This window comes from Lynx canadensis, chromosome F2, assembly GCF_007474595.2.
Source record: "Lynx canadensis isolate LIC74 chromosome F2, mLynCan4.pri.v2, whole genome shotgun sequence".
Taxonomy (NCBI): Eukaryota; Metazoa; Chordata; class Mammalia; order Carnivora; family Felidae; genus Lynx; species Lynx canadensis.
In genome coordinates this window covers 2723738-2750578 of record NC_044320.2, presented here as the reverse complement: position 1 = coordinate 2750578, position 26841 = coordinate 2723738, and the positions used below count along the sequence as shown (strand labels likewise).

The 26841-nt window shown below is 54.4% G+C and overlaps 1 protein-coding gene across 7 annotated transcripts in view; it reads left to right on the top strand.

The window, feature by feature from the left end:
• Positions 1 to 13390, top strand: part of DENND3 (DENN domain containing 3) — a 52907-nt gene extending 39517 nt beyond the window's left edge. For 5 of the 7 annotated variants that reach the window (XM_030303884.1, XM_030303886.1, XM_030303882.1 and 2 more), the window contains 6 exons: positions 2520 to 2659; positions 5271 to 5425; positions 6478 to 6611; positions 11160 to 11278; positions 11357 to 11494; positions 11662 to 13390. In XM_030303884.1, the coding sequence (XP_030159744.1) occupies positions 2520 to 2659; positions 5271 to 5425; positions 6478 to 6611; positions 11160 to 11278; positions 11357 to 11494; positions 11662 to 11862 (887 nt within the window). In that variant the 3' untranslated portion in view covers positions 11863 to 13390. Of the gene's footprint in view, positions 1 to 2519; positions 2660 to 3564; positions 3731 to 5270; positions 5426 to 6477; positions 6612 to 11159; positions 11279 to 11356; positions 11495 to 11661 lie in introns of those variants that run through there. The other 2 variants (XM_030303883.1, XM_030303887.1) reach the window with 2 other exon arrangements.
• The last annotated feature ends 13451 nt before the right edge of the window (positions 13391 to 26841 follow it).

Sequence of the window (26841 nt, the reverse complement as noted above, 5' to 3'; positions counted from 1 at the left end):
TTTCCCTTGCCCGTCCGAATGCCTGACACCACGGTTCCCCTTCATGTGGCGAGGCTGTGGCCCTGCGTCCGGCAGACCTCCCGGCCGAGGCACAACGGAGGACGGACGGGAATCAGCGCCGCGAGCGGCCTCAGCCTGAACACAGACCGCCGTCGTGTCACAGGCGCAAAACCGTCGAAGATGCTTTGGCTTAAGTCTGACTTGGAAAGCGCTGTGGGGCGGGCCGCTCTGAGGGCGCAACGTGTTGGAGAGCAAAGGACTTCGTTCTGGGCAGAAAAGAACCTGTGGTCTGGCGCTTTGCTTCAGCTCGTCGTGGCGTGAGCTGAGCGACAGGGAGCATCACGGATGTGCCCTCCTGTCCCCGTCGCCCTTTGCGGTTATGGCTCCACAGCTGTCTCCCAGCCCACCCGGTTCCCGAGGGCTGATGGCAGCTCGGCGGCAAAGCAGTTTCCCAGCACGAGAGGGCAGTTTATCTCGTCACCGGGTGTCCTGAAGACCCAGCAAGGGGACACATTGAGCGCGGAGGAGGACAGAGCGCGGTTGGACCTCGGGGCCCTGGAGACTTACCAGGTTCATCCATCAAGGCTCCGTGTTGGCTGTAACACTGCAGACCAGTGGGATGGGTTTTTTTTGTTTTTTTTTTTTAAATGTTCCTTTACTTTTGAGAGAGAGGGAGACACAGCATCTGAACCAGGCTCCAGGCTCTGAGCTGTCGGCACAGAGCCCGATGCGGAGCTCGAACTCACGGACCGCGAGATCACGACCGGAGCCAGAGTCAGACGCTCGGCCGACTGAGCCACCCAGGCGCCTGAAACAGTTTTTATTGTGGATAAATACTCTGGATAAATGAGTATTTTTAGAGTTAAGTCGGTTTCCTGTAAATCAGAACCGACTGGACTGTGGGCTTCCTGTCACGATGGGCTAGCTGGTTCAGACCAGCCGTCTCTCCCAGAACATCTAGAAGGGCCAAAGCACAAAACGACCACGGAGAATGGTGGAGCCCCTTTTTCCTGTGGAGCGACTGCCAGTTCCGTAAGCGGCATCTCAGAAGCGAGGAAGTGAGCAGAGCTGTGGCCAGTGCCGAGGGGCCAGAGGGACAAAACTGGTCAGGACCCGTCAAGAAGGGGACTACTGGTAAGCCCTTTAGCGGTGGCTCCGGACCCCTCTGGTTACCCAAGCGCTAAGGAGCCAGCCCTCCGGCCTCGAAGTATCCCGGTCCCTGGTGAGACTGAACAGTGTAGGGTGGTATCTCCCCAAGGGGGCCAGTGGAACGAATACTTCAGGAAGATTGACACATTCGTGTCTCCTTGACGTGTGACAGAGGTGATACGACAGAGCAGGGGTTTGAGGGAAGGACTGTCTTTACCATATGTGACGTCAGGGATGTTGCGTATCACATGGAAAACACGAAGCTTGACCGCACCACAGATCACACAGTCGGTTCCAGGTGGATGGAAACCTACACGCGAAAGCCACTGACGAACGTAAATGAAGACAGCACCCAGCTTCTAGCAGAGAACAGAGGAGAGCATGTTCGTGACCTTGGGGTAGAGAAGGAGACTGTACGTCCACGCGAGCCGTGAAGGAAGAGACTGGTGGAGTTCGCTACTGAGATGATGGAATTGTAAACAGACACTTTGGAGGGAGCGAACCAGGTGGTCGCAGAGTGGGAGGGGCGCTGGCAAGGGCTCGGGTCAAGGGCGGGCACAGAGTGGCTGCACATCCGGGAGAGAAGCACAACCCAGCTCAGAGACGGGCAAGAGACCTGGGGCGCTGGGGGGGGGGGGGGGGGCTCCATTGGTTGCGCGTCCGATGCTTGACTTCAGCTCAGGTCATGATCCCAGGGTCGTGGGATCGAGCCCCACATCAGGCTCTGCTCTGACAGCAAGAAGCCTGCTTGGGATTCTCGCTCTGCTCGCTCTCTGCCCCTCCCCCGCTTACGTACATGCACGCTTGCTCACTCCCTCGCTCTCAAACATCTTTACAACACGGGTGAGAGAGGTAATACCTCACCACGGAGGACAGTCTCCACGTGGCCGCTTAAAGGCCGCAGCCTCATGAGCAGTTAGGGAAATGCAAAGACGTGACAGTCAAAAACCCAAAAGCTTCATGCCCTCAGAACGGCCATCGGAGGGCCCGCCCCACCGGGTGCCGGTGAGGATATGAGGATATGGGGCCGGAGGCAGCGGCTCCTGTCCCGGCTCTCCACGCCACACCCCCTTCCCGCTTTCCGTGCCTGGCACACCCCTGCTGCTCCTCTGCCCCCTGCCCGGGACCCCCTTCTTCAGTGACGGCCCCGCCCCGGCCCTGCTGACTGCGGCTCTCCGGGCGGAGCCGGCTCCCTCCCGAGACTTCAGGCTCCAAAGCTCGTGCTCTCTTCCTGTCCGGGGCACCCAGCGTGGGCCTGGCCCTCGGCAGGTACTCGGGCAGCGCCGGTGCCCGAGTGATGGCACCGGTCACGTGCACGTGCATCCAAGGGTTTCTCTTTGAAAACGTTTTTGGGTTGTTTACTTCTTCAGGGCATTTAGACCCGGCAGAAAAAGTTGAAGACGCTCACCCCAAATTATGGTGTGCTCTAAGTGAGGGCAAAGTGATCGTGTTTGACGCTTCCTCCTGGACGATTCACCAGCACTGCTTCCGAGTGGGCACTTCTAAGCTGGTGAGTAAGCTGGGCGCCGTGCAGGGCGGCACTTTTCCAGATGAAGCTGCGATTCTGCAAAGACAGAGAAGTCCACCTGGGCCCGGCAGTGGGACAGGGTATCCCATAGCATCACTCCGTATTGTCAATAGCAGGTCTTTAGGTTTTTTTGAGAGAGAGACAACGCATGTGTGAGTGGGGGATGGGGCAGAGGGAGGGAGAGAGAAAGAGAGGATCTTCAGCAGAGCCCAGTGCGGGGCTCGATCCCACGACCCTGGGATCATGACCTGAGCCGAAATCGAGTCAGACACGCAACCAACTGAGCGTCCCGAGAACCCCCGTTTTTATTCCAAGTTTAATTTTTTCATTGTGATTCTTAGTTATGTGCGTTTCAAAGACTTTTTAAGGAATAGAATAACTTAAAATCCTAGTTACAATCAAATCGAAAGGCCGCCTTGTGAGGCCATCTCTGCTGTCCCCAGTCAGGCCAGGTAACAAGTAAAGCAGTAAGTTCTCCCAGTTACATACGTGAAAACACTGTCCTCGTCTCACCGAGGTTTTCTTTGCTGTTGAACAGAAAGAAACTTGGGTAATTATCTCAAGAAAGTGCTCCCACCTCTGGACGTTGCAGTTCAGAGCAGGCCACCTAAGGTATCTTTGGGCCGCGAAAGAAAGACATTTTACTAAAATTATACCAGTTCTCAGGGAGATGCCTCAAAAGAAAGGGCTTTTTCCAAATGATTATTTCTGAAATTAGTAAGCGGGCTTCCTTTTCTAATTTATGGGACTATTTGTCAGTAAAATTAAAGCTAGCAGTTTTTTAGAAACTCTTTCTTCGGACTTCAAGAAGAGGAGCAATGAACCACCGTCCACACTCACTGTGCCTGGGGTCAGATCTGGTCTCACCCCATCCACCACGATGCCAGGTTTACTCGGAAGCCTACTTGTATTTGGAAATCTGCGTTCGGCTACCAGGAGAGGGTTGCACGTGTCACGGATGAACACAGGAGAGACCGTCCTCAAGTGGAAAGTGAAGCGGCTCGGGAAACTGCAAGTCAGGAAGGCGTCAGGAACGCCTTTGAGTGACGTGGTTGGATGGGTTGAGATGCTCGCACAAGCACAGCTCTGTTTCACGTGTTTGTGCGACCTGTGGGTCTCTCCAGTGTGTCAGTCCTCAATTTCTAATTTCCAAGTCTCCAAAAACAGGCACCCGGGTGGCTCGGTGGGTTCAGCATCCGACTTCAGCTCAGGTCACGATCTCAAGGTTCACGAGTTTGAGCCCCACATTGGTCTCTGCTGTCAGCACAGAGCCCACTTCGAATCCTCTGTCCCCGTCTCTCTCTGCTCCTTCCCCTCTCAAAAAGAAATGAGCATTTTTTTTTAATAAGTTATACAGGGGCATCTGGGTGGCTCAGTCGGTTAAGCGTCTGACTTTGGCTCAGGTCGTGATCTCACGGTTTACAGGTTCGAGCCCCGCATCAGGCTCTGTGCTGACAGCTCGGAGCCTGGAGCCTGCTTTGGATTCTGTGTCTCCCTCTCACTCTGCCCCTCCCCCACTTGCACCGTCTCTCTCTCTCTCTCTCTCTTTCTCAAAACTAAATTTAAAAAAACTTAAAAAACAAAGTTACACAAAAACATCTATAAATTACCATTGGTTGTTGACTTTTCTAGGCCGGAAACCCAGAGAACCCTGTCTCGCTACAGAACGGAAAACCGTGGGCAGTTGTGTTTGTGATTAGTCTAGTCAGTCCTCATTATTTGCACATTCCATGTTTGCAAATTCACCCGCTTGCTAGAGTTAATTTTAACCCTGAAACAAATACAGTATTTTCACGGTTATCCGCAGACGCACACGTGCGGAGCGGGGGAAGGAAGGAGCTGTTGGTGCGCGTTCCCAGCCGAGGTCAAACCCGTGGATGCTGTGTCTTGTTTCAGCCCCTGCTGGACACAAGGGTCCTCTTTGCGGCCTATTTAGTGCCACAGTTTTGCATTCTCGTGTTGTAATGGTGATTTTTGCTGCTTAAAATGGCCCCCGGTGTAGAGCTGGGGTGCTGTCCAGTGTCCCTAAGCCCAAGAAGGCCGTGACGGGCCTTCGTGAGAGAGTCAGGCACTAGGTGAGCTGCGCTCAAGCACGAGTTGAAGCGCACTTGGCCAGGAGTCCGGTGTTAATGAGTCAGCGGCGGATAAAAAATCAGATGTCTTTTTAAAAAAAAAATTTTTTTTTTTAACGTTTATTTATTTTTGAGACAGAGACAGAGCATGAACAGGGGAGGGTCAGAGGGAGACACAGAATCTGAAACAGGCTCCAGGCTCTGAGCTGTCAGCACAGAGCCCGACATGGGGCTCGAACCCACGGACTGTGAGATCATGACCTGAGCCGAAGTCGGCCGCTTAACCGACCGAGCCACCCAGGCGCCCCAAAAATCAGATGTCTTTAGACAGAAGCACTTTGAACACATAACAAGTTTACGTACTGATCGGCAGACAGAAACGTGGCCAGGGCTCGCGGGAACCGAACCCCGGGTCCCCCCCAGGGGCGGAGGTTCGGGGCTTGTGGGGAGTGGGTAGGACAGAGCTCCTGGGAGTAACGAGAGGGGCCGGTATTCGTGACATGTTCTCCGCCCGCTGTCAGAACTGCATGGCGATGGCGGAGCAGAGCCAGGTGTGGGTCGGCTCAGAGGACTCCGTCATCTACATCATCAACGTGCACAGCATGTCCTGCAACAAGCAGCTCACGGACCACCGCTCCGGGGTCACGGGCTTCGCTGTCCAGAGCGGGGCGCCCAGGTACGGCCGGGCCCTGCCGGGAGAAGGGGCCGCTTGGCTCCCGGGCGGGGCGGGCCGGGAGTCCCTAGGGGGAAGGGTCCGCGGTCGCCATGGGCTGGCCTGTCCTGAGCAAAGTCGCGTGACGTTCTCGTCTGTGTCTGGCCCCGAGTACAGAGGCGCGGGTCTCTGCTGTGGGCCAGCTCCGGGGTGAGCGTGGGGCTCAGGCGGCCACTTCCTCACCTGTCGGCGGCGGCTGCCGGTCTGCCCCAAGTCTTTGGCTTGCGGACACGGCATCCCACTTCTCTGTCTTCACACGGTGTTTTCCGAGTCCAAATCTCCCTGATAAGGATGCCCGGCATAGCGGATCAGGGCCCATCCTGTTAACTGTTGCTTGAATACTCCCGTAGAGGCCCTGTTTTCAAGTAGTGCTGCGTTCTGAGGCCCTGGGGGTTCGTGGTGGCCCTTGGCTGGGGGGTGCAGTCCGACTCCTAACACTTTTGCTTCACTCATTAGCTGTCTTTACCGTACTAAGAACGTCAGCCCGAAGGCAGGCACCCGTGTTCTGCTCTTTGCCGCGTGTCCTGTGCCTAGAACGGGGCCCGGCACACAGTAGGTCCTCATTTACGGTCACCTGCTTCACCACCTGGGCCCGGGGCCCACGGCCCTGAAGCTTGTCTGCTGCCGCCCTCCCCCGCTGCCCTGTCCCTTAGTTTCGGGGTGCCGTCCGTCTGTCCTCAGCCCCGGCTCAGAGAGCAGCAGGTGCCGCCCGGAACCTCAGCCGCTATCACGAGGGGAGGGGGCCGGGACGGCACGTCCTGCGTAAGGGGCTAGATTTCACTCAGCCGCCACGTTAGGGTCTGCGGAGCCGGCAGCGAACACCGACGGGCGAGGACCGGCCTCCTCCGCAAACCGTCTTCTCCTGCGGGATCGGTTAGCCCCTCGCTACTCATTCCCGCAACACGGGCAGCGTTCACTTGGGCGAGAATCACCGTGCACGCTGTGGACCTTTATCTAATGGTAACTTCGTTGGCTTCCGTGTCAAGTGTTTTACACCCGTGTGTTCGCACCCCCAGCAAGGTGTATTCGTGCAGCGCGGACGGGACGGTCCTGGCCTGGAACGTGAGCTCCCTGCGCGTGACCAGCAGGCTCCAGCTGCCGGGTGGCGGGCTTTCGTCCATCCGCCTGCACGACGGCTGTCTGTGGTGCTGTAAGTCCTCAGCCTCTGCCCCCACGAGGGGCCCAGAGCCCTGCTCCGGGGGGAGGGAACCCCAGGACGGCCTGCGGCCGGTTTGCTCTGCCTCACGCGTCTTCAGCTGCCTGCCCCCTCCCGTGTCTGCGGCTTCCGGGAGCCCTCTGTGGCCCTGTCTGTGTGTGTCAGCGCGCGGGCTCGGGTTGACCCCACGTTTACCCCTCGGAGAAAGCGTCGGACTCCCCTTGGAAGCTGCCGCCCCACCTTACGTCCCCGCCCGCGGTGTGTGCCAGTTGTGATCCCTCCGCGTCTCCACAAAACGTGTTGCGTTTGGTACCGTAACTACCCTCGTGGGGCCGCCTGCCTTTCCCAGCCGCGTGCTCGTCTGCCGCGCGTGTCGCCCCTGCAGAGACGTGGGCTCGTCAGTCTGTGCACCTGCGGTGCCGTGAGCAGGCTTGCGCACGAGGCTTCTGTCGTCTTCGCGCCTTTCCGTGCCCCACTTGCCCCTTCTGTCTTTGTCGCTTCGTCGAAAAGGACGCGGGAAACGAGAACTTCTTACATTCAGTTTTTCTTTTTAGCGCCACATTTTCTGCGTTTTGCTTTACCTTTTAGCGGTTGCTCTAAGAACTGCAACCCGCAGGTTTACCTGTCACAGCCGGCCCGAAGCAACCAGGACCCCCCTCCACGTATCACGTACGCAGCTCACACGAGTATGATCAGTTCCATTTACCTCCTCCCGCCCCTTTGGCTGTCGCTGTTAAGAGCAGTATTTTAATGCTGCCGTCGGGATAAAGCTCGGAAAATATTGTTAACATTTTTGTTTACGCACCCCCTGGTGTTGGACTGTACGGTCACCATTTCGGGGGAGCTTCGTGCCTGGTTTGCCTCTGGCGTCATTTCCCTTAGTGTTTCTCATGGCCGGAGTCGGCTGTAAACAGACCGATCTTTTCCACACACACTAGCGGTCTCTTTCCAGTTTTGCGTAGCCCTGTCTGTTTCTGATGAGAAGTCCACCGTCACTGCTGCCGTTCTGCCGAAACGACCTGCCTGTGGCTGCTTGCGGGCCATTCTTTGCCTTCGGGAGTTGGGCTACGCTGTGCTCGGGCGGGAGGCCTTCGTGTCTGTCTTGCTTGCTCTTTACGTTCAGTGGGGGAGACTTGGAACCGTTATCTCTTCGAGTATCTCCTTTATCCCTTCTCTTTCTCCATGTCTTCTGGGATCCTAACTTTTTTTTTAATGTTTATTTTTGAGAGACAGAGAGAGAGGATGCAAAGCCGGTTCCAGGCTGACAGCAGAGAGCCTGAGGCAGGGCTCAAACTCACAAACCGCGAGATTATGACCTGAGCCAAAGTCGGGTGCTTAACCGATAAGCCACCCAGGCGCCCCTGGGATTCTGTTTATATACAGTGTGTGTGTGTATTCATTCTAGAATTATATTGGAATATAAGACGTATATTCTAATATACACATTAGACCATTCGATAACACCCCACCTGTCTCAGGCTGTACTTTTTTCATGTTTTTCTCAGCTTTAGTTTGGTTAAGACCTAAAGCTTCCTCTGTCCTGTCTGCTGTTGAACCTGTCCGGCAACTTTTCATTTCAGTTAGGGTTCATGTATTTTACATTTTTAAAGAACCTGCATTTCTCTTCTACATTCTTTGTGCCCATGCGTCCCCTTTATACTTTCCTGGAAGTTATGACATTTGTTTGCAGTCAGAAGTCCTTCTCTGCCGGGTCCCAGGGCATCTGTGGGTCTGCTTCCGTTCACGGCTTTTCTACTGAGTTGTAGGGCTGCCTTCATGCTTGGGGTGTAGAGGGACTTTGTTGTGTCCTGGTGTTGCTGATGACACATCAAAGAGACTCTGGGTTAAAGCCGCCTTTGAAGAGCATTATTTTATCCTGGAAGGTCGCTAAATGACTGGCCCATCATCTTGAGCCTGTGTAGAGGCTTCCTTTTAGGTTTTTCTTTGGTCGATATATTGCAGTTTTGACCTTGTTCCTAGAGTACATAACGCTTCGTTCTGGCGTAGTCTTTATTGTATACGCATGGCTCTTTGAGGGTCTCAGGGAAATGCCCGAGGCACACACACTGGGCCTTCCCAGCTAGATAAGCTACAGCGTTGAAGTAGGTCTCTTCCCAGGCCAAGGATCTAAGAATTTTTACATAGATGTTTGGGCTCCCTCATTTGGGGGTGTTCCCTCTCTTTCCGGCCACACTGGCAGCCTAGCCGTGCCCTCGGCCATGGCGGACTGCAGCATACGCTAGAACGCCTTTCCTCGGCGTCCCACAAAGAACCGGAAAGTACCTTTAGGGAAAACCTGGTGTTTCGAGGATCGTAGGCCTCAGCTCTCGCTGATCTCCACGGGCTGTCGTGTGTGTGTGCGCACGCGTGCACCACCCACCCCTGGATGCATTTTGGACTCAGAGCTGACCAGACCTTGGGCTAAAAGGTGCCTGTTCAATGCAGGGAGGGAGGTAACAGATTATAGAGTGAGGACAGATAGCTTTGCTGTAAGGACAGAATCCCTTTTACCTTCCAAGTTAACTGAACGCGGTAAGCAGTTTTCCTATTTAACAACGAGAAAAGTACAAGACAAACGCAGAGTTTCTTGAGGCAACAGAGAGCACGTGCCTAGAAAGTGTCGTCCCTGAACGAGAGTCACAAGCAGAAATCTGGGTCCCTCATCACATTACCAGTGCACATGCCGAGCCTGTGTCCGCATCTGTGTAAACTCGGGACATCTGTGTGCACTGAGGCGGAACCTGGAAGATCGTGAGCCTGAGGGGCCGGAATGTTCTAGCCCAGTAGCACCATGTGAGACCTTCGTGTCTACCCCCGGGGCTGCAGGGGAAGCAGCCCACGCCGTGTGCCCAGGTCATCTCCTAGGTGGGGAGTAGACCCCAGTCCCACACCTGCAGGCGGACGTTTGTACCTTGAGGTTGCTGGCGCACCCGTGGCTCAGGCTGTGGCCTTCAGGTAGGCACGTCCGGGTTCAAATCTGGGCTTGGTCTCTGGGCAGCTGATCACTTTCGGCAGGTCCCTCACGGGCTCTTGGAGTGTGTGTCTTCGTTGGAAAAGTGAGCTAGAGGGGCGCCTGGGTGGCTCAGTCGGTTGAGCGTCTGACTTCGGCTCAGGTCACGATCTTGCGGTTCGTGGGTTTGAGTCCCACATCGGGCTCTGTGCTGACAGCTCGGAGCCTGGAGCCTGCTTCGGATTCCGTGTCTCCCTCTCTCTCTGCTCCTCTCCTGCTCTCACTCTGTCTCTCTCTGTCTCTCTCAAAAATAAATAGTAAAAAAAGTGAGCTAGAGAGGGTGCCTGGGGGGCTCAGTTGGTGGAGTATTCGGCTCTTGATAGCGGCTCAGGTCATGATTGCTGTTTGTGAGTTCGAGCCCCATAAGGGCTCAATGCTGACAGCTCAGAGCCCGGCTGGGATTCTCTCTCTCCTTCTGTCTCTGCCCCGCCCCCACTTGTGCTCACCCTTGCTCCCTCTCAAAATAAAATAAACTTCAGAAAGAAAAGTGAGATAGAAATCCCACCCTCCCCTTCGAGAGCCACGGTCCTTGGCGCGCTGAGCGTTGGTGACGGCAGCCTCTTCTGTCCACGCCAGCTTCACGTACTGGGGCTCATTCTGCCGAGGCTGCTTCCTGGGGCCACGCGCCCAGCGCACTGAGGAGGGCTCTGGGGAGGGGGACAGAAGTGCCTGTCCACAGGGTGAGCCCAGGTGCTCCCAGCCAGCAGCAGGTGTCCTGGGGCCTCACGGCTCAGTCCAAGTAGGTAAGGGTTTCTGGCTGTCAGGCTCCCCGTGGATGAGGCTTTGCTTATTAGGTCTCAGAAAAACCACACCGAACGGAGCCTAGAAGCAGGAAGGCGATGTGACGGCAGCTCGCACTTTCCATGACTGAAAACTCAGCTGGGCTTCCAGTCCTGGGGTGGCCACGGCCGGCAGGGGTCCCTCTGTGTCGAGGCCGAGTGCCGGGGGTCCTGTGGTCCGCTCGCAGGGGACGGGAAGCCGGAGTGGCACAGCCCGGGGCCGCTCCCACGTTCCGCCTCACGGGCTGCTGTGCCCTCCTGCCCCCGTGCGTGCGAGGCTGGCCCGGTGGCCGCAGCGCCGGGGGCGGGCGGCCGAGCAGGAAGCACGGAAGACAAGGACGGGCTTCGCGGCGTTTCTGTCCCTCCGTGTCCGGGGCTGCCCCGCAGCCGGTGTCTCCACGTTCCCCACTGCCCGGAGCCTGGTGACCTACAGCTCTCGGGACGTGCAGACGCTTGGCTTGCAAGACGACCTCTTCCTTGAGCCGTAAACGGAAGCACTTAGTGGCCTGTGGCGCTGTCCCCTACAGTTCTAAGCGCCGACAGGGTGAGGGCAGGCCGCGCCTTCTAGTGACAGGAGGAGACCCGGAACGTCCACATTTGCAAAGCCTCAGGAGGGGCCGCGGGGCGGACGGGTCACCGGGGTCCTGGGAGCAGCGTGCCAGCGCCCGAGTCGCCACCGGGCGGCAGGCGGTTGACCCTTCCGGCGGCCCCGGGGCACCCGCCTTCCCTCACGCTGGCTCTTCTGCTCCGCAGGCACAGGTAGCGGCATCGTGGTCGTGACGACAGGTGGATCTCTTCGTCAGGAACTGAAGGTGGAGGAGAACTCTAAGGACGCGAGCACCTCCTTCCTGGGTTTCCAGCTCCTCCCCGAGGTACCCGTCCCGGCAGCGCCCTCCGGCGGCACAGCGGAGCGGGCGCGGCCACCAGCCACACTGTGATTCCCGTTTCAGCAGGAGCAGCTGTGGGCGGCGTGTGCCGGGCTGGACGGCGTCTACATCTGGAGCCTCAGGGACCTGGCCCGGCCCCCTCAGCGGGTCCACCTGCAGGACTGCGCCGAGGTCAGCTGCATGATCAGGGTGAAGAAGCAGGTACGGCCGGGGCCACGCCTCCCCGGAGCACCCCCGCCCCGCCGCCTCCGGCTCCTGCCCTGCCCTCGAGGCCGGTCCGGGAAGGACTGGATTTGGGGGCGCGCAGGGGTCTCCCCGCCCAGGCCCGGCGGCGTGTGGCCGACGCCCCCTCCGTCTCTCCTTGGCAGATCTGGGTAGGCGGCACGGGCCGGTCACAGGGGAAGTACAAAGGGAAAATCTATGTGATCGACGCCCAGAGGAAGACGGTGGAAAAGGAGCTGGTAGCCCACACGGACGCGGTAAAGACCCTGTGCTCGGCAGAGGACAGATATGTGCTGAGCGGGTCGGGCAGCGGGGAGGGGAAGATCGCCATCTGGAAAGTCGAGTAAACGTGGGTGAACGTGCCGAGCCGGGCTGTGCTCTGGGGGCCGCGTGCCTTCCGCCCCTCGCCGGCGCTCCCCGGAGAAGGTGGCCGGGGGTGGGGGCCGGTCTGGGCCCCGCTGGGGGCGGGGGCACCGCCGTGTCCCCTGCACGTGCCCGTTTGGCTCCTCGGCCTCCTGACGCATAACGCACTTTCTCTCTCGCACTTTCCTGATTAAACTGTGCCAACGGTGTTTCGGGTTGGGGTGCTTCTCAGGCAGGCGGATGCATCAACTTGCTAATAACCTCTGTGAAGTTACCCAGTGTTGTCTAGAAGGTTCCAGAACCTATGACCAAGAGCGAGCGCCGGAGCCGGTTGGAAGGGATTTAGCCAGATCACATACGACCTGCAGACCTCATTTCTCTGGTTCTGCCTTCTCTACTTCATTCAATGAATACATTTTAAGCATCAGGCTTACAGGAGACCTACGGCCTTCGGTCGGCTTCTTGTTGCCAGAAAAGTTCACGAGAGGAGGTGTTTTTTAAATGACCGCTTTGTGGTTGAACGGATTTGTGCCTGCCATTGCTTTCCCCATCAGAGCAGGTGACCCAAGAGGGGACAGGGAGGGGACAGAAAGCGATAAAGGTGTGTGCACAGGGGTTGGGCTCACTGAGGCAGGCTCTGGGTTTAAGGCGAAATTCTTATAATGAAGAAACCTAGAGAAACTTTTCTACCAAAGATCACAGACGAAAACTTTCGTCTAAAATAGCACACACAACCTCGTCTTCCGGTGAAGTTGCCGTCATTTACCTTAACGTACGTTTCACCTGTCTGCATGTGGAGTGCACGCCAGACATGTCTGTAGGAGGTGCTTTATTTAACCGAAGATGATCTCATTAGCTCTAAATAACTACACATTTGCAGAAAAAGACCTTTTATACGTTTGTACTATAACATTGAGATTTCATTTCCTCAGGGTCCAGCAGGGAGGGTTCTGGTATGGTTATGGGCTGTGGTGGGGGCACCCGCCTGACGCACCGTGTGAGGGCCCGTGGCCTGTCCCCCGTGGACCCGCCACGAGCTCAGCCGCGGAGGGGCCTGCTGGACTCTGCCCTGGGTTTTTGGAATCAGACACTGTGCTGGACCTCACTCACCCTGGGAGGTCTCAAGAGGGTCTCTGGCCAAGTTCTGGTAGCATCTACAGGATCTCCAGACGAAAGCTTTGACCAGGTCCCGGGCTGGGTCTACAGGACCTAAACGTTTTGCAAGGTCCAGACCACTGACCCAGATTTTGGGGTGCTCTGGGAATGTGGTACAGAGAACAGCCAGGTGGGCTCATGCCCCCATGACTATGCTTACAAAGGGGGTGCGCTCCCGACTTCCAGAAGGAAGACTCGGCCATAAACAAAGCGTGGGAGGTTGAATTCTGCTTTTGCAAACACATGGAAGATTGCGGTCAAATCCTGTCAGAAACACACATGAATTATTTAATGTCCGTCCACACGTGACCAGGCGTTTTCACCTTGTCAACAGTAAATTCCTTTATTAAAGACTGAGGTCTTGTTTTCGTTCTTTATCCAACATTAACCGGTGGGAGAGATCTGTGAAATAAGACAGGACCCTTTTGGATTTGCTGTTAATTCCGAGCGCCCATCAAGTTGTTCTAACGCAGGCGTTTCATTTCCTTTATTCTTGGTGATAATTTCCAAGATCTTACTGGACAGTGATAGAGTGGCCAGTGGGGCTTGTTGAAATGGAAAGGGCGCTTTATGCCTTCGGTATTTCCTCGGTGACCTGAAGAGGGTCCACGATGACTGAGGTGTCGTGGGAGAGCCCCAAATGAGCTGGAATTCATTCAGCAGACAATGCCTTCCTTGCCTTGGCTTCAGGAACCTGAATTCAGTTGGTACCAAAAAAGCGTTTATCTTGTACTAGAAGCCAGTCTATTACAGCTTCAGCTCTCCAGCTGTGTTTCAGACAACAGGAGAGAAAGCTTGCTTTTGGGTGCTGGCACGGCTCCACAACGCCGACCAAGTCTTGCCCCACTTTAACTTACTGCTGAAGTTAAAGATGATCACTGGTCTTGGTGATTTGTTCTCCGAAGATGTGAAATCACCGGCTGCTCTCAAATGACAGCCTCGGTATTGGATGTGATCGTAACGTCTGAATTAAAAGTGCGTGACTTCTGTCCATTCCTAGAAGATTCCTTAGGAAGACGAAGGGGTGCTTTCTCCCCGTGGCTGAGGAGGGTGTGGATAGAAAGCCAGGCAGAGTTGCCCTGCTGTCTCCAGTGCCTGGAAGCGTTTGTATTTCTTACAGCAACGCCACGGGGCCCCCAGGAGGTGAGGCAGAGAGGCTCATCGGTGAGCCGCCGCTCAGCTGTACGTGACCCCAAGCGCGCTCAGGGACTCCAAAGCTCTGGGTTTCCGTGCCCTGGACTAGAGAGGGGGCCCGAGGCCCTGGGTGAGGCCACGGGGCCGGCCCCCTATAAAGCGGAGGGCGTTTCTTCACGCTGGGTCGGTTTGGTGGCTGTGAAGGGCATGCCACTGCTGGGCCCAGAACAGCCCAGGGAACGTCCACCCAGGCTGCTTGCCGGGCTCTTGTGAAAACATTCAGAAAGAGCTTGTAAAGATGCAGCAGTGGCTGAAGCAGGCTGAGCAGCGGCCCCTTCTGAGGCCCTGCCCCCAGAGGCTGTGGGGGTGGCCCTAGAGATCTCCAGATGAGGTCATCCTGGCTTAGGGAGGGCCCTAAATACAGTGACAGGTGTCCTTAGAAGAAGGGAAGACACGAGAGACCACCAGGCACATCATCCACAAGAGATGCACGTTAAATATACAAACACCCGGGAGAAGAGCCCGGGGGCGGTGGGCGGGGGTGGGGCGCATACCGCTATGCGTGTCCGACAAAACAGCCTCCAACTCAAGGTACAGACACTGTGTGCGTGGTGCTGAAAAGGCAACTCGGTTCATAGTGATGCCATTATTAATTCATACATGTAATAATCCTGGAGAGCACTTAATGGAGATTCGAGACCCTTGAGGGAAACGTGGAGGAACCATAGGAGGAGATGGTCGCGTCCACGGTAGTTGGGAGACGTTAACACCCTTCTCTTCGGTAAGTGACAGAACCAGGGGACAAAACATTGACAAGCACATAGAACATTCCCCACCGTCCACCAGTGAGACCTGGCATTATACATTACCCCTCACAATAGCAGAATATCCCTTCTTTTCAGGTGCACATGGAGTGTTCACCAAGCTAGACCATGTGCTGGACCATAAAATAAGTGAAAAAATTTAAATCTTACAGAATATGTTCTCAGACCATACCAAAACTTAAACTGGAAATCAACAGCAGTAATTGCCTAAATATCCCCAAATTGAAATTATGTTGCAAATTAAAAATTACTTCCAAATAACCTATGGGTCAACAGTATCACAAAGGAAATTAGAAAATACTAAATTTGTGGGATGCAGTTAAAGCAGTCCTTAGAAAAGCTATAACTTGGGGCGCCTGGGTGGCGCAGTCGGTTAAGCGTCCGACTTCAACCAGGTCACGATCTCGCGGTCCGTGAGTTCGAGCCCCGCGTCGGGCTCTGGGCTGATGGCTCAGAGCCTGGAGCCTGTTTCCGATTCTGTGTCTCCCTCTCTCTCTGCCCCTCCCCCGTTCATGCTCTGTCTCTCTCTGTCCCAAAAATAAATAAACATTGAAAAAAAAAAAATTAAAAAAAAAAAAAAAAAAAAGCTATAACTTTAAATGCCTCTATTTTTTTTTTAAGGGCTTTGTAATTTATTCTTTTTCTTTAAAGCTTGTTTATTCACGTTGAGAGAGTGTGTGTGTGCACGTGAGCGAGGCAGGGGCAGAGAGAGGGAGGCAGAATCCCAAGCAGGATCCATGCTTTCAGCACAGGGCCCGATGTGGGGCTCGATCCCATGAACTGTGAGATCATGACCTGAGCCGAAACCAAGGGTCAGATGCTTAACCGACTGAGCCACCCGGGCGCCCCCAAATGTCTCTACTAGAAGAAAGGTTTACAATTAAACCTCCATATTTAATCCAAAATAAGTAAAGGAGGGAAATAACAAAGATAAGACCAAAGTCAATGAAATGAAAAACAGAATCAACAAAGCCAAAAGTTGGTTCTGTAATTGGTAAAGTCTAGTAAAACCAACCACGACAAAAGGAGCAAATTATCAACATCAGTTTGAGGAATGAAAGGATGATCTCACTGATAGACACCAACACGGTACCATGAACAACTTTATGGCAACAAAGTTGATTCGATATACACATTTCTTGAGAAACACCTTCATGAAACCAGCGCAAAAAATAGAAAACAGCCCTGGGAGCCCCGAGGGCACAGTTGCTTCCGTGTCTCGATTTTAGCTCAGGTCATGATCTCCTGGTTCTTTGGGATGGAGCCCCTTACAGAGCTCTGCACTGACATTGTGGAGCCTGCTTGGGATTCATTCTCTCTGTCTCTCCCCCCACCCCCCCATGCGCTCTCTTTTTCTCAAAATAATCATTTAAAAATAATACTAACAGTCCTACATCTACTAAGGAAATTGACTTTAGTCAAAATCCTTCCCACTCAGAAAACCCCGGGCCTTGTGGATTTCGTTGGTGAATCTAACAACCTCTTAAGGATGGAATATTGAAAACCCACAGAAATGTCTCAGGATAGAGAGCACTTCCTGATTCACTTACGAGACCAGTGTGACCCTGTACTAGAATCTGACAAAAATAAAATTACAGATCAGTTCCCCTCAACCATGGATGCAAACTTTCTGAACAAAATATTAGCGAGCCGAATCCGGCAACGTTTTAGAAGGATAATACAGCATGACCAAGGGCATCCAGAGATGCAACGTTAATTTAACACTTGAAAATCGTCTGTAAATTCCACATGTCAGCAGAATAAAGGAGAAAAGCCACAACCGTCATCTCCACAGATGCCGGAAGAAACGGACACAATAAAATAGCCATTCACGATAAATACGCTGGCAAGCTGAAAGGGAACTTCCTCAGACTGATAGCACCCTCGGGAACCTGCCGCAGACGTCATACCTGATGGTGGCCATCTGGCTACTCCCCTCCCCTCTTAAGACGGGGGACAGGGTAAGGACGCACGCTTTCGACCCCCCATTTGACACCGCACGTCACGTCCTGGCCAACTGCATGAAGGCAAAAATAAATAATTAGAAGATTGGACCAGAAGGACAAAACTATCAGGGCACCTGGGGGGCTTAGTCAGTTGAGTGTCTGACTCTTGATTTCTGCTCAGGTCATGATCTCAGGGTCGTGGGATTGAGCCCCGAGTTGGGCTCTGAGTTCAGTGTGGAGCCTGCTTGGAATTCTCTCTCTCAGTGGGAACCCTCTTGCACTGCTGGTGGGAATGCAAACTGGTGCAGCCACCCTGGAAAACTGTGGAGCTTCCTCAAAAAATTAAAAAAAAAAATAAGAACTACCCTACAACCCACCAATAGCACTGCTAGGAATTTACCTAAGGGATACAGGAGTGCTGATGCATAGGGGCACTTGAACCCCAACGTTTGTAGCAGCACTTTCAACAATAGCCAAATTCTGGAAAGAGCCTAAATGTCCATCAACTGACGGATGGATACAGAAGCTGTGGTTTATATACACAACGAATACTACTTGGCCATGAGAAAGAATGAAATCTGGCCTTTTGTAGCAACATAGATGGAACTGGAGGGTATTATGCTGAGTGAAATAAGTCAGTTGGAGAAAGACAGATACCATATTTTCACTCATAGATGGATCCTGAGAAACTGAAAAGAAGACCACGGGGAGGGGAAGGGGAAAAATAGTTACAGAGAGGGAGGGAGACAAACCATGAGACTCTTAAATACAGAGAACAAACTGAGCGTTGATGGGGGGTTGGGGGAGAGGGGAGAGTGGGTGATGGGGCTTTGAGGAGGGCGCTTGTTGGGATGAGCCCTGGGTGTTACATGTAAGTGATGAACCACAGGAACCTACCCCAAAACCAAGAGCACACTTTACGCACTGTATGTTAGCTAACTTGACAATAAATTATTAAAAAAAAAAAAAAAAAAAAAAGGAATTCTCGCTCCCTCCCCCTGACCCCTCACCCACTCACACGCACACATGCACGCACTTTCTCTGGGAGAAATTAAAAAAAAAAAAAAAAAAGACAAAACAATCTATTCATAGCCAGTCTTATTGGTTACATTAATCATAAAGAATCTATTTTTTAAGAAACTACGAGAGCAAGCAAATTTAGCAAGATCATGGATACAAATTCAATACAGGATGACTGCATTTCTGTATTTTAACAGCAAAAAGTTGGAAAAACTAGGACTTACTTTAAAAACACATCAAGTAGGAATAAACTTTAAGATGGGCGAGACCTGTACACTGAGAGCTCAAAAACACCGCGGAGAAGTTTTAAAAGGCCTGAAGAAATGAAAAAACATACTGTATTTATGGATGAGAAGGCTAACTACTGAAAGATGTTAGTTCTCTCCAAGAAAACCAAGTAGATTCAATTTAATTCCAGTCCAAATCCCAACACAATTTCTAAAAATATATATTGACAACTTGGCGTGCGCACACACGCATGCACACACACACACGTGCACACAGAAATGCAAAGGTGGATAGTCAAGATGACCTTGAAAAACATCAAAGCTGAGGGACTCACACTATGTGATTTAAAGCTTCCCCAAAAAGGGGCGCCTGGGTGGCTCCGTCGGTTCGGCGTCTGACTTTGGCTCAGGTCGGTCATGATCTCGCAGTTCATGAGTTCAAGCCCCACGTCAGGCTCTGTGATGTCAGCCTGGAGGCTGCTTCGAATTCTGTTGTTTCTCTCTCCCTCTCTCTCTCTGCCCCTTCCCTGCTCACTGTCTGCCTGTCTCTCTCTCTCTCTCTCTCTCTCAAAATAAATAAATAACCATTTTAAAGAAAAACCAGACTGACAGGAAATATTTACAATGCTATATCTGCCAAAGACTTAGATCCATAAAATATAAAGAGCCTCTACAAATCAATAAAAAGTCAAACTACTCAATTTGAAAATGGACCCTTTACCAATGAGGATATATGGATGGCCAATTTGAAAAGATGCTTAAAAAACATGAGTCATTAGAGAAGACGTATTAAACCCCGATGAAATACCACCTGATATTCATTAGAATGGTTAATATTAAAGAGCACAATCACGAATATGGATGAGGGTATGAAGCAAATGAACTTACCGTGTATAACAGTAGTAACTCACTGCTGGACAAAAATAGCATAACCACTTTGGGAGAACTGCCTGCCAGTTCCTTATGGGCACATACCTACCCTACAAGCCCACAATTCCATACCTCGCCTACCCAAGAGGAATGAAAACCTAGGTGTACAAAGAGACTCTTAAGACAATATTCACAGCATCTTTATTTGTTTTTTAACATTTATTCATTTCTGAGAGTGAGAGAGACAGAGCATGAGCGGGGGAGGGGCAGAGAGAGAGGGAGACACAGAATCGGAAGCAGGCTCCAGACTCCGAGCTGTCAGCACAGAGCCCGACACGGGGCTCGAACCCACAGACTACAAGATCACGACCTGAGCTGAAGTCAGACGCTTAACCGACTGAGCCACCCGGGCGCCCCGCGGCATCTTTATTTGTAACAGCCCTAAACTGGAAACCCCCATCAACCAGAAAATGGACGTGGCATGTCCTCACAGTGGAATACTTACTCTACATCAGTGAAAGGGGACTGACCCGCTACGCACCCAGCAGTGTGGACAACCCTCCGAAGGAGTGTGCTGAGCGGAAGCACCCAGACAGAAGGGCTACCAACTGTATGTTTCCACTCATATGAAGTCCAAAACAGACAAAACCGATGCACGGTGACTGAATTTCATGGCAGTCGTTCCTGATGTTTAATGTCATCGGTCTAAGTGTAGGGTGGGACTGAATTCGAAGGCATCGGGAGAACCTTCTGGAGTGAAAGGGATGTTCCGTGCAGACTTTACGTTAGTTACTCTGGGGTGTGCATATGTCAAAACTCGCACACTCACACGCCTCTGTGCCCGTCGCTGTAAGTTCACCTCAGTTAAAAACCACAACAAAAAAAGTCACTATGGATCCTATAAGCTATTGGGAGAGATAATACGGGGATATTTCAAGTTGGATGCCAATAAATTTGACAACTCGGCTGGAACGACAACAGTATTTGAAAGGCACAAGCAACCAAAGCTCATTCCAGAAGAAACAGAGAACCTGGGGAGCCCTCTATCGAACCAAGAGATTGAACCCATCCCTTAAAACCTTCACATGAAGAAAACTTGACAGAGAATTCGCCGATGAGCTCTCCCAAACATACAGGGAATAAATATAAATTTTTTTTTAATGTTTTAATTTATTTTTGAGACAGAGAGACAGAGCATGAGCGGGGGAGGGCAGAGAGAGAGGGAGACACAGAATCGGAAGCAGGCTCCAGGCTCCGAGCTGTCAGCACAGAGCCCGACGCGGGGCTCGAACTCACGAACCGTGAGATCATGACCCGAGCCGAAGTCGGACGCTCAACCGACTGAGCCACCCAGGCGCCCCAATAAATATAAATTCTACGCTAATTTTTTTTTTCATAAAAACAAGAAGAGTGAACACTTTGCCGTCTCATTTTATCAGCCCAGTATTACCTGGCTACCAAAGCCAGACAAGACATTACAAAGGGAACAAACAGAACCATTTCGTTTCACGAACCTTAAATCTTTAATAACATTTTAGAAATTCGATTCCGGCGATAAATAACAAGGACAATACCTACGACCAAGTGGAATTCATCCCAGGAATGCAAGCCTGGTATATAACATTCGAGACCGGCTGATGGATTCACCCTATTGACAAACTCAGAAAGAGAAACCACCTGTTCATCTCAACAGACTCAGAAAGCACACGTGACAGGATGCAGCGTCCACGCACGATGAAAGCTCTCCGCGAACCGGGAACAGAGTGTCAGCTCGGTCAGGAGCCACTACAACGGCCCCATAGCAAACACTACACTCAACGGCCAAAGACCCCACCTCTCCCTCTCGATTCAGGAACAAGGCACTCTTCTTTCCCTCGGAGACTAGCAGAAAATACTCGAAAAATATTCACCAGATGAAGGACCTGAGGCAAAAAGTCCAGCTGGACATTCCACTCCGGAAGAGGCACAGATGGCAAACACAGGAAGGAGGCTTCACGTGCAAGGCCGTGCTCACTACAGCCAGAGCGAGACCGCGTGTTACACGAGCCGGTTTCAGCTGCACTGGCCAGAAGCCGGCCACGAGGTGAAGCACCTAGGACCCTCGGTCCTTGCCGGGGGCGTGTGGAGCCCCACTGGGAAACATCGGGCGGCTTTTCATAGAGTTAAAATCTACACACCCACAGGACCCAGCCGTCCCTCTCAGGTACTTCTGGAAGAGAAGGGAACACTCAAAGTGCTCAGCTGTGCACCGCGGTTTCGGTCGTAATAACCACCACGTACAAACAGTCTCCGTGTCCGTGAGCTGAATGGATAAGCACACGGGGTGGCATGCTCGTTTACCGGGGCCCTCATCAAAGTAATGATACCTGAAATTACGTGGGTCTCAAAAATTCTATACAGAACGAGAGAAACTGTGCACAAAAGCTGTCCCCGCCGTGTGATTCCACGTCCACGAACTCGAGGCAACGATGGTGGTGACGCAGACCAGATCCGTGGTTGTTACACGTGAGAGGTGGCAGGAGGCATGCCTACGACAGGGAACACGTGTTGCCGTGAACGTGTGTGTGGAGGTTTTTGCCTGAACACGTGTTTGCACTTTCTCTGGGGCGCACCCCTTGGCGTGTTCGAAACTACTGGCTTGTACCACAGCTGTGCGTATGTGCAAGCTTTTGAGTCACTATAGATCACGATTACAGAGGTGGATGCCATTATGTTGATCCCAACGTACCAAGTTGTGCATTTAATACTGGTCAATCTTGGGGACGCCTGGGTGGCTCAGGCGCTTGAGCGTCCGACTCTTGATTTCGGCTCATGTCATGATCCCACAGTTGGTGAGTGTGAGCCCCACACGGTGACCGTGCACACAACCTGCTTAGGATTCTCTCTCCCTCTCCCTCTGCCCCTCCGCCACTTGCACGTGCACGCTCGCTCGCTAGATTTAAAACAATTTTAATTTCTTAAAATGATTTTTTAAAATAAAAATAAAGTCGGTCAATCTTATTGCATGTAAATTATACCCGAATAAAGCTAATTTTTAACACACACACACACACACACACACACAAAAAATCTTGTCACATGGACAAGATGATGCCAAATCTCTACTCACTCTGTACGGTGTAGACCCAGCCAGGTCCCGAGTCTCCTGTGCCTATTCCTGGAGGACCGCCTTCCAACAGGTGGACCGGGGTGGGGTATGTCAGTTGCCTCCGGATCCCCCTCTTCAGGGATCCTCTACCTCTGCTCGGCACCGCGAGCACTTCAGATCGCGCCTCCTTGTTCAATCGGATTCTGTCTGCTTTCCATCCCTCCAGGACTCCGCCCTTGTCTGAGTGTATGTGTGTATATGTTTCCTTTCACTTCTAAGAGCCTGGAATATGACACTGTCCACCTTTCGGTATCTCCCAGAGCGGTTTCCTGACCTAAAAATTATAATACGGTCTCCTCCCCTCCATTTGTTGGAAGAACCAAGTACCACAATGATGAAAAGAGCCGTGCAAATGGAAGCAAATAAAAAGCTGATGATTACAGCTGATGTGTTCTCCAGACTGAGTTAACAGCCAGCCGTGCGGCCTCATGAATAATTGAGCTCTTTTCACAAACTGTTCTTGTCTACATACACCCTACTTGAGGTGTCCCACTCTGCCCAGGAAAATCCTCAAGCGCGCCACCCAGAAAAATTACATTACTGCTGTGTCTTTAGAAAGATGCATGTGATATACACAGGTAAACAGATAAAGAAAACATCACTTTCTAACAAACACCCACCCCCGGTTATCCTGTTAGAAGGATGTAGTGCCCCTAGCCACCTGAGTGGCTCAGTCGGTTGAGCATCCGATTCTTGATTTTGGCTCAGGTCGGTCGTGATCCCAGCTTTGTGGGATGGAGCCCTGCAACAGCACGGCGCTGAGCTCGGAGCCTGCTTGGGATTCTCTCTCCCCCTCTGCCCCGCCCCTGCTCGCGCTCTCTAAAATAAAAATAAAAGTCGCAGACCTACATGTGCTAACAAGATGATTAAATATCCCGCTAAACAGAACACGCAGACTGCAAACCCTGCCGTGCCTGCGTTTTTGTGGAAACAGCCGATTCTGCGGTGGCGCGAAGGGGGAGGCGCGGCCTGTGGGCGGCAGGGGGCGCTGTGGCTGCGGGCGCGCAGGGCGGCTCTGCGGCCACCGGCCCCTCTGGCGGCGCTCCTCTCCCCTCAGCCCCGCCCAGCGCCCCCGCCCCCGCCCCCGCCCCCGCCCCCGCCCCCGCCCCCGCCGTGGAGCCTTTGAACCAACCAACCTGTGGTCCCGGCTCAGAGGCGGCCTTGGGCCAGCCCCACACCCCCCCCCCCCCCCCCCCATTTCCTCCGGGGCCGAGCAGGGGTGGCAGCAGCTTCCGCACAGCAGGGCCCCACCCGGCCTGAGGTGCAGACACCCCAGCCCGGCGGCCTGGCTGCTTACCTGTGTGGCCGGAGGTGCCCGCCAGACCTGCGGCCACGGCGGCCCGGGGCCCTAGCACCGGATGGGCCCTGACAGGGCCAGTGACACGTGACCAGCCATGCAGCACACGGGGTGGGCGTCCTCCCAGGCAGGCTCCGCCAGAGCCCTCAACCTGGACCAGGAGAGGCAGGCAGAGCCGAGACCTCCTCAGCTCTGGCAGAGGGAGCTGGACTTGGCGGGGGGGGGGGGGGGGGGGGGGGGGAGCTGAGTGAGGCCTCTGCTGGGGCTCCAACGTGGGCCCCCAGGTTTGTGAACTCGGGGGCCGGGATTCTGGAGACTTCAGGGGCCCATACTCAGTCCACACTTACTGGCAAGCCTTGGGGCTCACGCCGGCTGGGGGGTGGGCAGGGGCAGCCCCGGGTCCCCAGCCCAGACACAGGGAGGGGTCCTGGGTAAGTGACACAGACACACCCACATGGTCACCTGCTAGGGAAAAGTTTATTACGATTTAACCACAGAGTGACAGCAAAACAGACACAGGGGGGCCCTGGTCACAGGCCAGGAGGAGGCAGAGCGTTCCACAAACAGAACCACGTGCACAACAGAAATGAACACACAAGCCGAGTATATACCTGAAAACAAGCACAGAACCAGAGACTCTGTGCAGGGACACACACACACACCAGGCCACTCCGGCCACCGGATGGAAAGGTTAACGTGCGACACTACACTCTGCTTTATGATCCCCTTTCCCCATAAAACATGTGTTTAACACACACACGACGTCGTTGCTAAATCAGCAAGAGCTGTTACAGTGCTCCAACTTAATAAGTTGATAAAAACAAGTTGTCCCGTGGCCAGTTCACAATGGAACTAAATAGTTTTGTTCCGAGATGCCTGGGGAGTGTCTCTGGTAACAAGAGGCATTTCCGACAAGCAGGTCCTTCTGCCACCAAGAGACAGTCTCGGTCCGCAGCACGTGGAGGGCAAGGGGATTCGGCAGATGGGGGGGGGGGGGGGCAAGTTGTGCACTCCGCTCTCCAGGAGGTCCCCGTCGCCAGGCTGGGGGTTTGGGCCAGGAAGGTGGCAGCTGGCTTCCTGAGGAGGTAATGTGACAGGTGTCCAGGGCTGTGCTGAGCCGACCGCTCCCAGTGGCTGCTGGGCCACGTACCCCGCTGGCTGCCCCTCAGGAGCGCCCAGGGAGGGGGCCATCGGGGCAGCCCCTCCCGGCCCGGAAGCCAGTAGGAAGATGGATGGCCTGTCTCCGAAGCAGCCGCCTGCAAATACAACACGAAGAAGACAGCGGCGACCTCCCGAAGGGGGGGGACCAGCCGCAAGGGCACCCGCCTCACTGAAGGTGGACAGGAGCTCGGGGAGAAGCCGCGGCCTGGGGCAAGGGACGTCTGGGTGTGTCTTTCCCAAGGTGACCTGCTGTGTGTTTTACAAACTTGGTCTGTGACAGGCGTCACCCGTCCGAGCTGCTGCGTGAACCATTAGACACAGAACAGTTGGTACCTTGCGAAGTGCTTTCCAAACATGCCACGTGAGCATCACAGGCTGCCAGGCGGGGCCTGTGTGTCACCTGGGGAGGCTGGAGGGAGAGCCCTGCTTTCTATGGCCCCTCGGAGAGCTTCCACTTTGGGGATCTGGGGGCAGGAGACCCCCTGGTACCTTTAAGAAAGGGACCTGAGCACTGTCTGCAGCCTCCGAGCCTCTGATGAGGGCCTGGCCGTCCGGCCTGCCCACCTTCAGGGAACACTGGTCTCAGCACTCCCCCAGCGTGGCCCCCGGAGGCTCCAGGACCTTCAAGGGCGGGCGTCTGAGGGGCAGCGGACAGCGGCTGGCACGCTCGGCCCTCCAGCCACCCGGAAGGTCACAAAAGCCCTCTGCCCATGGAGCAGGGACGGAGGGGTGCACGGGCAGGCCTTCCTCCCCGCACACGCTCCAGCAGAGGATAAAGACCTCAGCTGCACGTGTGTGGGTCATTTCCGGGAGAGATCCTTTCCTCAGCTGACTTCTACACGCAACAAGCCCGTCTACACTACATGGCAGGCAGCTAAACCGAACGCCTGCTGACCGTGCTCAGAGCCCTCTGACCCGTGCCCACAAACCCTGGGGCCACCGCCAGGCCGGCTCCGCCTGTCCCCGGCACCCACACCTGCAGGCCCACCCCATGGGCGCTCGCGGCCTGTCCAGCCACCAGACACAGAATCCTCCGAGTCACCGGGCTGAGGGTCCCCCCCCCCCCTCCCGTGTCCGCCTGAGGAACGTATGGCCTTACGAGACACACGCCCCCGGGGTGCACACCAGCCACAGCGTGCAAACAGCCAGTCCCCTCAGCTCTTAAGACACAGGTGAAGACACTCAGGCTTCCGAGTCCCTGCAAGGGAGGGCGGAGGCGCACCTCCGTGTTCACACCCGGAGCAAGGGCCCAGAAAGGCAGCTGCGGGGACCGCCTCTGATCCAAACCACAAGGTGCGTCCCTCCCCTCGCAGGTCTGTGCACAGACCGGACCTACGGAGTAGGAGTAAGACACCCCGGTCATCAACACCCAAACGGCTTCAAAACCTTTAAATCTCCGCTGAAGCGCAACCACCTTCCTTCTGTGCCGAGGTGTGTATGCCCCGTGCTGTCGCCGGGAGGGGCGCACGACTACCCTTCGGACAGTGGCTTCAACGAAGTGTTCTTTGGGGGCTTTGCTGTTTCAGATCACGGGGAAGTTTAAGGCTGGGATCTCCAGAGTTAACCTGCGTTCTCAATGGTGGTCCCACCCTGAGCCCCTCACACCTAAAAACCAAGTCCCAGCCAAGCCCCTCGCGTCCAGCCGTCTGTGAGCACCGGCCACAGGTGAAGGAAGGCGGGTGGCGGGGGAGGGGGGGGGGGCGCGGCAGGCGTTTGGTTCATTTCAGATCTTGATTCGGGGCCGTTCTCCCCCCACCCGTATACCCCCCGCCGCCCACTCTTCTGGCTGTCGGAAGACCCCCAACCACGGTCCCCGAGAACCAAAGCGGGAGGACCCACCGCCGCAGGGCCATCGGGGGACACAGGTCGAGCTGCAAACGGGGACCCGCCAACGGCGCCTGGCAGGGGGGCTCACGCGAGTGGCTGGCACTTCGCGTCGATGCCGGCACCTTCCAGCGGCACGACGGACATTCCCCGTCGGAGCTCAACGTTCACGCGGCCAGCGGGTCTGAACACAGAGAAAACGCTCACATCTTCATGCCGGTTCTCTGAGGTCCGGGGCTCCTGCGTGGAAGGGGACCGACGCGGGCAGGCGCCACAGCTCCACAGACACAAGACACAACCCGCACGCGTCAGGTGACGCGGCACGACCAGGGGCCGGCCAAGTACGCTACACAGCCA